General features: G+C 36.5%; 1 protein-coding gene across 4 annotated transcripts in view; it reads right to left on the minus strand.

Moving 5' to 3' along the window:
• Positions 1–14,889, minus strand: part of FAM172A (family with sequence similarity 172 member A) — a 407,295-nt gene that overhangs the window by 64,539 nt on the left and 327,867 nt on the right. Inside the window, exon 11 of one of the 4 annotated variants that reach the window (XM_029942611.1) lies at positions 8,988–9,184. The exons of the other annotated variants lie outside the window; for them this stretch is intronic. Within the exon in view, the coding sequence (XP_029798471.1) occupies positions 9,165–9,184 (20 nt within the window). The 3' untranslated portion in view covers positions 8,988–9,164. Of the gene's footprint in view, positions 1–8,987; positions 9,185–14,889 lie in introns of those variants that run through there. 4 annotated transcript variants of the gene reach the window in all.

The raw sequence follows: 14,889 nt of genomic DNA on the forward strand, positions 1-14,889 counted from the left end.
TTGAGACATTTGAAATAAAGTCACTTTATCAAATATTCATAAAGTATCTAATTATATATCTATCTCTAACTGGCACATTAAACTCAATTTTAAACATTTTTTATACTTAATTTAAATATTCATTAATTTTTAGCATTTATTCTTTTTTAATATAACCATTTAGGGGTATAAATTTCTTTGTTTAGTAGTCTACTATACCAAAAAGTGTCCATATTTTAATTATGGTACAATTCTAAGTATTTGCTACATTAATTCTTTAATCTTTAAGTTGTTTGGAGAACTTTTTCTTCAATCTTTTCTCCACTCTTTTATTCCCTCCCCAACTTTCTTTGTTAAAAAAAATTAAATGTATAAGAGGTGCATTAGTACAATGTCTATATCCTCTTCCTCTAGATTCAATAATTGTTAACATTTTGTCACATGTGCCTCATTACCTTTATGTATACTATTTTCCTGTACCATTTGAGAGTTAGCTGCAAACAAATGATTTATTTTACAGCTGCCCCTCAAGTATTCATGTTTTCTGTCAAAGTCAGATATATTCCTCATTATTGTCACCAACCTTCCTAAGCGCAAAAGGTAGAAAATGCATTATAAGAATTATTTTGGCTTTTATGGAAAATTTCTCACTATTCTATAAGCATTATGAGGGAAATCTGCCTTCCACTTCTTTGATATGACGACATTCTAATTTCTGACTTTGAGATATTTTTCTCACTCAGATGATTCTCCACATCTTCCAATTCCAATCTTCCCCCTTTTCAAGCCTCATCTTCCATAGACACACCACACATACTCACACACCCATTCTGTTAGCCTCGGAATACTTAAGCCTTGGTGTGTGTAACCCTGATCTGGGTACTTAATTTCTGCTCCAATTTAAGTTTTGGTTGCATGACACACTGCCTCAATGAGATCATAAGCTCCTTTAGGATATGGTTCAGGGTTTGTTTTTTTTGTTTTTTTTTGGTTTTTTAAATATATATACTTTAACGTTTATTTATTTTTGAGAGAGAGAAAGACACTGAGCATGAGCGGGGTATGGTCAGAGAGAGAGAGGAGACCCAGAATCCGAAGACAGGCTCCAAGCTCTGAGCTAGCTGTCAGCACAGGGCTCAAGCCCACGAACCCGAGATCCTAACCTGAGCCGAAGTCGGCCACTTAACCAACCGAGCAACTTGGGCGCCCTCGGTTCATGTTTTTTTAAATCCCATGGGCACTGGACACTAAAATTCTTCCTCAACTTAACTGTAATGTTTATAGCATACTTGTTGGAGAAATGTAAGTGAATTGAAGATTATATACATTTACTTTTATGGTACTATATATGTGATAATGTGCTATAAACTCATACAAATTAACATATTTATAGAAATTAACATTATAATCTGGTTGACAATTTATCTTTATTTCATTGGATTAACCTCAAAGTCTCCAAATAAAAGCATTTTCAGGCTGAAAGAGTTTTTAACAGTTTGTCTAATCTCAGAGCTTATAATTTTTCAAGTAAAGAGATCTACAGAAGTTAAATGACAGACCTAACATTATCAGACTTTAAAACAGCGAAACCAAAAATGGACTCAAATGAGTTCACACATCGTAAGTGCTTAGACCAGGGTCTGGTTGGCAGAGGAAGGGCTTAAGGAATATTATGAAGCACAGAATGAAGACTTTTGGATACTTAGTTCAGTGCATTTTCCACTGAAACACATTACCTCAGAATTCTACAGCAAAATAATAAAGACAACCATTTGGGGAGCATGCTATGCATTCTTCCGTGAGCAAGGGACACATGATAGGAAATCAGGCAGAGGTTGCTGTCAGAACAGGTTCGGACTATTTGTCCTAATTGGCTGCCTGTGGGCCTGATTCAGCTGGTAGCTTTTTTTTTTTTTAACCTGCATAATAGCTTTTTAAAAGATTTTTATTTTGTATTCAAGTTAGTTAGCATTTAGTGCAATAATGATTTCAGGAGTAGAAATGTATAATAGTTTTAAAACTTAAGTTAGTTGCAAATGCTTAAAACCAGGGTGATTTCAAATACATCTACAGATCTCTGGCTTCTTTGAGAAAACTGGAAAATCTGACAACACAAGGCTTGCATTCCTGCATGTCACTGATCAGTTGGTATCTGATTTGTAACTCTTGCCCTTTAGCTAAGGCCTTGATAATGATAAATGCACAGAATGGTAACTTTGAATCATGTAATAAGAACTATGTTAGTCAGGAAATACAAACTGCTATTTCCTTGCTACATGTAAATGGTAGCTATAGCTAGGTAGCTTTCTCCTACAGTAGGAAAATGAATTGTTATAATAAGGATAAAAACAAAGGTGATTGTTTTTTAAGGGCTTAATTATAATTTAACCAAAAAATTCATCTGAAGAGAAGAGCTCACTCTTCGGACTTCAGTTACCCAAAATGCCACTGTATTTTTCTTTTAGGGGAGATGCTGGTCCGATAACCTTGATTCATGTGTTAAATAAAAACAAATGACACAATTATATTTGGAACCATGTTTTTTCCTAATGTAAACATAGCCCTTAAGACCTGAGACTATTTTAGTTAGCCTGCTTTTGACCGGAACTAAGCAGCTATAAGAAAAAAAATTAAAAATAAAAATAGGTTACAACACATTAAATATCCTCTCTCTGCCACCTTACACTTTTTGGTGCTAAAACATATGCTCTGCCACCTGCAGATAAAAGTCACATGCTGAGAGTGTATATTCTGACAAGAATTACTAGTTTCAAGCATGCCTAGTGATTTTGGACAGTAGCACTTAAGAAACCTTCAATCTGGCAGTTTTATCACTGCACATTTTCTAAAGCATTCCTACAGTCTAAAGTTGTACAAGTGTTGGGATCTGACCTTTGGGAGAAAACAAAATAAAATGAAACAAAAAGGATCCCAGGGTAGCATTTTGATTCAATTTGCTCCTTTTTTTCTTGGTCTAATACATACCTCTTCCTTTTTTCTTTTTTTTGCCATTTATCTTGCACCTCAATGACAAGATTCTTATAGTTTCTGACAGGGTAAAACTCTATGGAAAGATCAGGACAACTTCCATTCCTAGGCATACTGGGGAAATCTGTCATAGAAGTTAAAAATTATTGTTGCTTCTTAAGGAATTTATGTTCTCATTTTTATACTTCCTTTATGCTTGCTTCACTTTTCTATTTTACTTTATTCTATATTTATATATTGATCTTTCATCTTGGTCCAAAAAGAGTCTGGGGATTACAAAGAACCCAGGCAGGACTTCCAGTGATGGCCGGTGAAGAGTTGGCAAATCTCCCCAAATACAGCTATAAAAGTCAAAAGAATTGTCAAACACAACCATTTCAGCACTCTAGAGATCAACCAAAGGCAAACAACAAAATGAGAAGTGTTTATTCATGAAAAACTGCTGCACTGCAGGTAAGGACAGTGACAGTCTGTGGCGGGCAGCTCGGAACGCACAGCAGTGTTTCCAGGGTGAGCCTGGCCATGAACACCTGCAGCTTTACTGCCAGAGGGCCTGCCTTTGATTTGGAGTAGGAGAAAAGCCCCTGCCTAATGGTATTACTGGCAAATAAAGCAAACTCGGTGGGAAATTCACCACAGAAGCCCATGGTGCCACCACACTTAAGCTGTGATCTCACTTGTTGTAGGCAACAGACTGGTGTACTAGCTACACATTTGATAGGAAGATCCCGGAAGTCAGAGTCACTGAGAGACTAGATGAACCCCCGGCACATCCCTCCTGTCTGGAAGGCTGAGTGCTAGCACAGAAGTCCCAGGAAAGCCCAGTAGGAATAAAAGCCTAGGGAAGACTTGAAAACTGCATGAACTTTGAATACACTCGGCAACTCACACACAGATTCATCTATAAAGCCTTACTCACGTGAGATGATTGAGCAAAAACTCTGACCATTAAACTATGCAGCAGGGGGGTGATCTCTAGGAAGCAAGCTTAATATAAAACAAAAATAAGAAACCAGACATCAGCATGTACATACTGAAGGGCAGATGGATTCTGAAGATAAATTCAGGCAAATGTCTACAAATAAAACAAGACAAAAACAAATGAAGAAACAAAGAAGTAACAGCAACTAAATCCTTAAAAAAAAAAAATTCCAGTTTTTCTTACCATTACTATTCAATATAGTACAAGAGGCTATAGCCAGTGTGGTAAAGCAAGAAAAGAAATTAATGGCAAGAATATTGGAAAGGAAGATATAAAGTAACTTTATTCATAGATGATATGCTCCTGTATTAGAAAATCCTAAAGATTCTGCCCCCCAAAATTGCAGAACTAAGAAACAAGTTTTAGCTAGGTTGAAGTATACAGAATCAACAAGCAAAAATCAATTTTAATATTTTATACTAGCAATAAGCAATTTGAAAATGACATTAAGAATTCCACTCACAATATCCACAAAAAGAATAAATTTAACAAAAGAAGTGTTAGAAAACCAGAAAAAAAATTGCTGAATTTACAGATGATCCAAATAAAGAACAACATTGTAGTTTCAAAATTTATGATGAAGCTACAGTATTCAAACCAGAGTGGTACTAGTGTAAAATTTAAACAGACATACAGATCGATGTCAGAGAAGATAAAGCTATTAATAAACTGATACTTGATGCTCAGTTGATTTTTGAGAAAGGTGCAAGGCAATTCGGTGGGGAAAGGGACAGCGTTTTCAACAAGTGCTGTGGAGAAAGTTAGAAAATGACTATAGATCCTTACCACACACCATACACAAAAATGAACTCAAAATGAGTCATACCTAAATGTAAGAGAAAAAAACTAAAACTTCCACAACAAAACATAGTAGATACACTGGTGATCTTGCATTTGGCAAAGATTTCTTAGATATGCCAAAAATATAACTCATAAAAATAATAAATTAAATTTCCTCAAATTTTGAACTCATAAAAACTTCTGCTCTTCAAAAGATAGCATAGAGGGGGAAAAAACACAACAAGCCTCAGCCTGGGATAAAATATTCGAACATCACATATATCACAAGGGACTTGCATCTAGAATATATATAGAATTCCTTCAACTCAAAAATAAGACAAAAATCAGATTAAATCATATAGAATTTCCTCAAAGAAGATATACATATGACTAATAAACACACGAAAAGGCACTTAATATCAAGTAGTCATTACGGAAATACAAAATATCATAAACCTACTAGAATGGCTATAATCAAAAAGACTGATGATATGCCAAGCATTATTGTGAATGTGGAAAAGTTGGAACTCCTATGCTTTGCTGGTATGAGTGTAAAATGGTGATGCCACTATGAAAAATAGTTTCCCAGTTCCTTAAAAAGCTAAATATAAACCTACCATAAGACCTAATATGTCCACTTCTTAGTATATACCTAAGTCTGGAGTGATTCAAATTTGAATGCTTGTAGCAGCATTGTACATAATAGCTCCAAATTAAAATAATTCAAATATCCATCAACTGGTAAATGGATAAGCACAATGTAGCATATCCACACAATGGAATACTATTCAGCAACAAAAAGGAATGAACTAACTGGTACGTGCGATAATGTGTCTGAATCTCACAAACACTGTAAGCAGAAGCAGCCAGATGGAAAACACCACGTACTCTTTGATGCCATTTATCTGATATACAGTGACAGTCGATCATTGGTTGTCTGGGGCTGTGGGTGGAAATAGCAAATGGGCACACATAAACTTTTTGGGGTGATGAAGATATTCTAAAATTGGATCGTGGTGATGGTTGTACAACTGTAAGTTAGCTAGAAAATATTCAGTTGTACATTTGCAATGATTTTATAGTATGTAAATTCTATTTCACTAATGATACTAAGAACTGAACACAATATAAAATTGTATGAGAACACGAAAACATTTGAAGTCAAGGCAAAAGCAAAAATGGACAAGAAAATAATAAAGGGGTGTGATTAGGCCTATATAGTGGCTATAGATGCGATGCAAATGTAGCTTTAAGCTCCCACACGGTGAAAGCTAGAAGGGTATGTGAGTGGTTCCCAGAGTTGGGGGACAGCTGGGGACTGCCTGGGGATCTCTGAAAAAGGCTGCTGCCTGGCTGCCCCCCTAGACACTGCGATCACACTGTGATGGGAAAGAGGCCGTGGCTCCTGAAGGAGTGCTCTGTGGAGCAAAGCTTGGGAGCCAATGGAATCACATACTGTAAGATTTTCATTGACGTAAGATGAAAAAAAATAATTGCTTGGGGAAAAATGGGAGTTCCGGGAAGGATTTCTCCTACGAGTCCTCCTAAGAGGAGACCTCAAAAAATACAGTACATTAGTGTTTCCAAATCAGCCACCTCTTGGCCCGCAGTGGGTCCGGAATGGGTCACAGGGGAGCAGAGACAGCGCTGCTTCTATCCTCAGGGCAGCTGAGGGGACCAGGGGTGGTGGGCGCTGCTGTGCCTGGTGCCTCCATCCTTGAGCGGTCTCCTCCAACCACACCAGAATATTCAGAAAGTAGTATATTTTTGCAGTATGTGCCATAAAATAAAAAGCATGTCATCTAAAAGATGCCTATAGCAGCAGTAACGGGGATGTTTATATAATAGTTTCTTTCAACAAGCTGATTACAAAACAGAGAAAATGATGCAGTTAAAACATTTTTGCAAGGGGACCAAAATGTCCAGTTATCTGCTCTCTGGTTTCATTTATCCCACAGGATTATATGGGGCTACAAAACTTACTGAACTCCTCTTTTGAGGTGGCTCTTAAGTTCATGAATTTAAGTTATTTATTAATGGGACCATGTTATTTATTTTTCTACCAAGAGGCCAAGTTTACCCAAAGGAGCTGGCTGTGCGGAACAGTGCGTGCTGCCCGATGTCTCAGAAACGGTCAAAGGCCCACGATGCTCTCCGCTCCAAGTCTACTTCTTTACAAGTAGTTTTTAAACTTACTGTAAGCGCAAGATGAACGACACTATGTAATATAAGCGTGTGGCATATTCATGTTATTTATGAGGAAGTGGCCTTAGATTAAAAAAAAAATAGTTCATCTTTAGTCCAAACCTTCCCCTCCCACTCCATTTTAATTTCACACAGAGTGACTGATTATAATGTGTGTCACTGGGGAGCATTAACATTCTACCCTTCAAAATTTTTTTGAGGTATGAAATTTCAGGTAAAATTGCTGGTGTAGAGTTCAAGAATATGGGGCATGGCTTCCTGCTCCATCATCCACTCTCCTGGTCACCTGCGTCTCCTGCGCAGGGGAGTATTCCTAATGGACTTTTCCCAGCAAATAAGACTTTGAGGAGATAGGCTTGATAAGTACATTAGTCAATCTTTATGGTTCTCTACCCCATTAGTCACATCACTACCCTAGAATTACACCAATGACAGACAGTAAAATCATCTTACATATTAATTTCCCATATGACACATCAGATTCTTATATCAAGAGCTACTGTCTTAAATCAAAAAGTTAGGTTCTTGCCGATGTAAGCACAATATTCCATTTAACTGTAAAGAAATTCCATTCTTCCCCTAATGAATTTTTACTATCTATAAAAGTGAACCAGGAGGATTTCACTCTACTTATATGAGTATTACAACCACCTTTGTTTATTTGAAAATGAAAGAATGATAATATAGGAATATACTTGTATTTCTAATATATATGTACAACCAAAGTAGGATTTCAGAGAAAAGGACAAATGTGAGGACAGCCAAAAGCTAAAAGTAGTACACCAATGTTTAGCACTTACAGATAAAACTTAAGCAAAAACTATAGCTTGAAGAACATTTAAAGCGCTCTTAAATCTCTTTATTAATTTAAAATTTATCACAAATACAGAACTGCATTCTGCTGCAATCCCCGTAAGTCATCTTGTTAAATTTTGTCACAACATGTGTTACTGTAGTTCTACACTTTTACCTTTGCACTCTGTAGTGTGTAGCAGAGCAACATAATTAACCACTGCTAGGTAGTGTTTACGTTAGTTCTCAAAAGGTTAAGAAGCTGATTATAGCTAAAATCAGCTTTGCCTGAGGCTTCAGGGGCTCTGTGTAATCAAATTAGACAAGCAGGGCACAGTGTCACCTAACACAAACCAGTGGCACTTTCTTCTTTGCTCTGACCTCTTTCCCCCTTTTTATTAGGGGAACAACTCATGCTTTGTGTATTTACCAGATAATTTAAAAAGACTTGTTTCTAATAAATTTGGCATGCGATCTCATAAGATGTCCACCTGTTTATAAGTAATGAGGGCAAGTAGGGCAAATTAAAAAAATGTTGATAAAAATGTTGATAAAAGAAAACTAAATTTGAGAGATTAAGATGTTATATACAAAGTGTTTCCTCAAAAGGCAGGTGACAGCACGACCCTGTGTACATGATATTAAGGGTGTTTCCTAGCTTTCGACAGGCTGCCAGCTTTGATCTACAGAAAACCACACAATGGTTTATCTGCTTCCAAGAGAACTCAGAGAACTTTATAAAACTGATAGATAATGCATTAGCATTTCTAAGAAGCCATGGCTAACCCACTCTGCTGAGTTACTGCTCATCCTCTCTCCATCTCTAGTCTTTGAAGTCAGGCAAGGTGAACTGTATAATGGACGCGTTTAAAAAGGGGGTTTAACAAGGTGAGGAGAAGAGCAAACCAGCCCTTCTCCACAGACTCCCTTTCCACACGGTTCTATATTTAAATGCAGTAAGACGTATTAGACAAATCCAAATCCTTGCCGCCTTGGAGTCTAAAGGGAACAAAAGCACAAATGCTAAAGAGATATTAAAAAAGAGAAGGGATGGAGAATTTAAATTAAAAAATGAGAATCTCATTCTTAACAAAATTTATGAACCATTATGAAAACAATAGGTAACATTTGTTACATCTTTATCTTCCTAGATTTGGCTTGGAACTTTTGGTTCAAATTTTACATGTTTATTGCTTTGCTTGAAATACATAAACCAAATGAATGTAAACATCCTACAGATAAGAGAGCAGGAGAAAATGAATTTTGCTAATGATTTATTCTGGGCAATAAAATAAAAACTTGTTATTTTAATTGATTAAGTCATAAAGAATTCCTGGAGAAGTCAAATCTTGCTATTTGCACAGTCAGACAATTTCTGCTAATCCAGCAGTACTTAACAAATTCACATGTGGTTAGCTTGTCTTGCCATGGCTGTATATCACATTTCTGTGCTGCAAGCTGTGCAAAAAAAAATCAATATGCCAAGTTTAACAAAAGGACAGGAAACATGATGTTCTCCTATATTTTCAATGAACCTCAAATGACTCTGCTGTTCATACTCAGTGCAATTTATGGCACAGAAATGTATTCTTCAATGAAAAAAAACCCTACAATGGAATGAATTATATAAATTCAGAGCTGAAGTTCTGCCATATCCCATAATAACAATTTATTTAGAAGATTCTGACATTCTGATTCAATGTACACAGCATAATCAGCCATTCATGAGGCATTTTTTTAATAAAGGCTAAAGTATATGCTTTAGGCCAAAGAAATATATACGATTTATGATAATAGTTTTATATACGTATTTAATTTAGGTTTTGGAGACTTTTTTTGAATGTCTCCTTTCACACGTGAAGCATAGGATGAGATGGTACCTATTGAACAAATGCTTTAAATTATAACAGTAAGGAAAAAAATCCCAATGGATCCTGATACTTCATTGGTTAATTGATTCTAGATTTTTACATCTTCTTTTCCTACTGCAGGAGTACATTATGTGTGTAAGTAGATTAGTATGAAAATGTTGAGAATGAAGTAGGAGTGGTCATGACCAACAGGTCAGCACAAAGCACTGCCTCTTCTGCCATGTCAACTCAGCGATGTGGAACGAAGTGTGGCAAAACAACCAGTCAGCTGGACTTCAGCCAAAGGGCTCAGCACTGTTGCCACAATGTTTTTTTCTTTCTTTCTGTTCCTTTCTTTTCTTGTCTTTTCTTTTTCCTTTCCTTCTTTCTTTCTTTTCCTTCCTTCCTTCCTTCCTTCTTTCCTTCCTTCCTTCCTTCCTTCCTTCCTTCCTTCCTTCCTTCCTTCCTTCCAGTAAGAAGAGAATTGGCTTTAGGAATCATCAAAGGGCCACATACACATCGAAAAACAAGAAAGCTGAACAATTCACGAACACATAGAAATTCACATATGAAAAATTGTTTGGTAATTTCTCTTCATTCCAAAAGTAATTAATGGCACTTAGCTGGGGGAGAGCATGTTAGTGATCAGAACTGAAGGTATAAACTGTTCTATAAAACATATCCAGAGAATTATACTTATTTCTAACTTTCCATTAATGTATTATTTATAAGGAATTTTCATTCATAGATAAATATACTATTTAAAAGGATAGGCATGGGGCTCCTGGGTGGTTTGGTAGCTTAAGTGTCTGACTCTTGATTTTGGCTCAGGTCATGATCTGATAGTTTTGTGCTCTGAGCCCCATATTGGACTCTGTGCTAACCATGTGGAGCCTGCTTGGGATTCTCCTTCTCTCTGCCTCTCTTGCACTCACACTCTCTCTGCCTCTCTCAAAATAAATAAATAAACTAAAAAAAAAGTGAGTAAAAGGATAGGCATATAGTTCCCAACCAGAAAATAACAATATAATAATCTTGAGTGTTAAATAATATTAATGTTGCTATACATGGTCATTTCAATAAATAGTTGACCCGTGAACAATGTAGGGGTTAGGGGCACCACTCTCCTGCACAGGTGACAATCCACATATATAACTTCTGACTTCCCCAAAACCTGACTACTAATAGCCATTTTTAAAAATAAATAAACATTAAAAAAAGAAAATAATAAGGAAAAGGAAGTACTTTTATAAATGTGCACTGTTTTTTTAATGTTTAAATTTTGTTATTTTTGAGAGAGAGAGCTTGAGTGGGAGTGGGGGCAAGAGAGAGAGAAGGGGACAGAAGCTCCGAAGCAAGCTCTGTGATGATAGTAGCAAGTCGAAGGCAGGGCTTGAACTCACAAACTGTGAGATCATGACCTGAGCAGAAGTTGGACACTCAACTGACGGAGCCACTTAGACGCCTCAGTTGTGTATTGTTTCTATCAAAAATATACATACTTGTATACGTGTACCCAAGCAGTTCAAAACATATGGTTCAAGAATCATTTGTAATTCATATTCTTATTTCAAAATAGAAGGTACAACATGGCTCGGAGTAGTGATTGGAAGTTTTGGTATGGATATTCACGAAACCCAGAAAGCCAGAGCATGGGAAAAAAGATTACACCAAGGTATACAAACCATACTTTAACTGTGTATGCAAGGAGACTCTTTAAAGTCTGTAACCCCAATAATAGTCAACTATTATCCCCAGTTAGTAGTATGGTCTGAGTACATATATAATCCACTCCAAGGAAATGAGTTAACATTTTTGGAAAGTATGAGAGTGAACGTTTTTGGCAACTGCTTAATTATTTTAAAAACAACAAAAAATGGTAAATAAAAGGTAAACATTTTATTTCTGTGGATTAAAACTACGTTAACACTTTAATGAGTTTAGATTTAATGGTAATTCAAATTATTTTTTCAACATTTTTCATCTTTGTAGATTTTATATTTTCTAGCTTTTTCTGATCTCTAAAGACTCTTTGGCAGTACCTTTTGCTTCTTCATTCAAAAATATCTTTGTGTTAATGAGATTTCCCTATCACTTTATTGTTAGTAAATGAAACCTATAGACTCACTTATAATGTAAAGGCCTGATCTCTGCTCTTCAGGCAACAATGCTGGTTCTTTCCTGGAAGTTTTCATTATACACCCAATCACTTCTTTAAACTCAAATGCAGGGATCCACCTTCACCTTTCTCAGCACTACTTTGTTCTCCCACATCGCTGGTATCTTCACATCTTACCTGCCCACACAGGAGATTTCTCTATAGCTTTTATACACTTTAAAACGTCATAATCTTCACAAAATCATCATCAGTTTTCTACCACGGCTATTATCTAGAGTGCAGAGTAACCAGGTGCAGTAAGCGCAGACATCTAGTCTGTTTGAACTCTTAGGCCATGAAGTGTGGATATAATTCAGTCTGAATGAAGCCTCTAGAAAGAGAACCTCAGAGCTAGGAAGGATCATGAAAATTACCTACCTACCTAATATTTAAACAATGAGAGATCAGGACAATAACTGGCCCAAAGCCACATATTGGTTTGCAAGACTCATCATTCTCTACTCACATTGTGCTTTTTAGGCCCTTGCAATTATTATGCTCCTCAAACCAGAACTGGCCAAGGGGGTGGGAAAAACCATCAACTAATAAATTTCCTTCAGATAAGAAGGATCAACACATTCCTTCTATTTCTACTGTTAAAACTTCAACGCACTTTTCTATCACATCTTACTGGGACTCTGGTCTTGTTCTTATGTGTGCAAAGGCTATCCTGGTCACAAGCTGCTGTGACCACATTATATCCTTCCTGAAACTGCTTATTGAGTAGCCTTCCTAAGTCAAAAGGAACCTCTCAAAAAGTCTACATACCAATTTGACAATAAAGTATTTTAAAAAGTCCATCTACTATCCATCTCAAAGAAAGTAAAATTTTAACTTCTCATTTTCCTACCCATTTTGTTCACTTCAAGTAATGCGGATATAAACTCCTTTGGTTTCTATTTCTAGCATCCTAATAATCAATTTAAGTTCCCACTTTTTAAAACAGCTCCGTTTCTCAAAGCAAACTGGTGTAGCCACTCTGTAAAACAGTAAGGAGTTTCCTCAAAATGTTAAAAATAGCACTATTAGTGCTATTTTGGGCCTTATCCAAAGGATACAAAAATGCCAATTCAAAGGGGCACATACACCCAAATGTGTACACACACACACACACACACACACACACACACACACACACACACCCCGGAATACTACTCAGCAATGAAAAAGAATGAAATCTTGCATTTGCCACAATGTGGATGGAACTAGAGGGTATTATGCAAAATAAGTCAGTCAGAGAAAGATAGATATCATATGATTTCATTCATATGTGAAATTTGAGAATCTCAATAGATGAACATAGGGGAAGGGAAGGGAAAATAAGATAAAAAGAGAGAGGGAGGCAAACCATAAGAGACTATTAAATACAGGGAACAAAGTGAGGCTTGCTGGAGGAGTGGGTGGATGGGTGGATAGATTAAATGGGTGATGGGCATTAAGGAGGGCACTTGTTGGGAGGAGCACTGGGTGTCATGTGTAAGAGATGAACCACTGGGTTCTACTCCCGAAGCCAAGACTACACTGTATGTTAACTAATTTGAACATAAAAATAAATAAAAATAAAATAAATTTTATAAAAACTCCCTTTCTCATTTTTTTTATGCTCACTTTTCTGGATATTTTAGAATAGGTTCCTTTCTATACAACCTTCAACACTAGAAGAGATATGCATTATTTTGCTGTTTATCCTTACCTACTCAGACCATCATACCTTTTCCCTTTTACATCTCTTTAAGATCATTTACAAATCTTTCTTTGTAAAATCCATCCAATTACGGGACTGCAGTCAAAAGCCACATGTTATTGCCATCACTTACTCTTCAACTTCATTTCCTCATATCCTTTAATTTTATTATTTTTTTAATAAAAATCTTTATTTATTTTGAGAGAGAGGGAGAGCGCGAGCACATGTGTGCAAAAGCTGGGGGAGTGGCAGAGAGAGGAGAGAGACAATCATAAGCAGCCTCCCCGTTGTCAGTGAAGAGCCTGACAGGGACTCGATCTCACGAACCGTGAGATCATAACCTGAGTCAAAATCAATGGTTGGACACTTGACTGACTTGGCCACCCAGGTGCTCCCTCATATCCTTTAATTTTAGAAACACAGTACCCTAGCATTGAAATAGATATTCAAGTTTATTTAATTTAATCTCTAATAAAGGTAAGAATTCCTTCAATTATATTAGTGAAAAGTGGTCTTTGAGCCTCTACTTGAATGCTTCAAAAGACAGAAGGCTCACTAGTTTACAATGTAAACTACAGGCTTTGAAGTCAGTTCAGCTTTGATGTCTTCCTCTCATAGTTAATCGTAAGTTAGTACAGCCGTTCCATGCCTGAAGAAAGACAATCATTATAGTGAGCCTATAATCCATAATCCACAATCAAAGCCTTTGTCATAAAGGATTCAGAATATTATTTATGGTTCAGGGTTGAGAACAGCTAAATTATGAAATCTGTGAGTTTCTTTGGTGCTTTACCTTGAAGATCTGGATGGTATCCACTAGATCTCAAGAGCTGCGACTATTAAAAGAAAAACTGAAGGGGCGTCTGGGTGCATCAGTCAGTTCGGTGTCCCATTTTGGCTCAGGTCATGATCTCACGGTCCATGAGTTCGAGCCCCGTATTGGGCTCTGTCCTGACAGCTCAGAGCTTGGAGCCTGCTTTGAATTCTGTGTTTCCCTCTCTCTCTGCCCCTCCCCCATTCACACTCTGTCTCTCTCTCAAAAATAAACAAACATTAAAAAACTTTAAGAGAAAAACTGAAAATCTTCAGGGGACGCTAGCTGTACAGTTCTCAAGACACTGCCCTGTGTAATATTTTAGTAACTCCTTGGTTAGGAGTATGGGACAAACTCGAACATTAAAGTTAATATTAATTAAAAATTAATGAAGATGTTAATTTGCACATATTTGGAAAACTATATATCCATGTATTTCTCTTACTAGAGAAAGTATGTTTTTCCAAAAATTATACTTCAGTCATTCTGATGGACAACCAACGCATTAGATTTCATTTCTTTTAACTTCATTGATTTACAGGGCCAACTACCAGACTCGTCTTCTAAGTTTTCATTTTGTGATGCTTACCTAAAGTGGAAGGTGCACACACAATCTTACCTACATTTATATAGTATACTTTTGAAATAAATATAATG

Source organism: Suricata suricatta, chromosome 6 (assembly GCF_006229205.1).
Source record: "Suricata suricatta isolate VVHF042 chromosome 6, meerkat_22Aug2017_6uvM2_HiC, whole genome shotgun sequence".
In the NCBI taxonomy this organism is placed as follows: Eukaryota; Metazoa; Chordata; class Mammalia; order Carnivora; family Herpestidae; genus Suricata; species Suricata suricatta.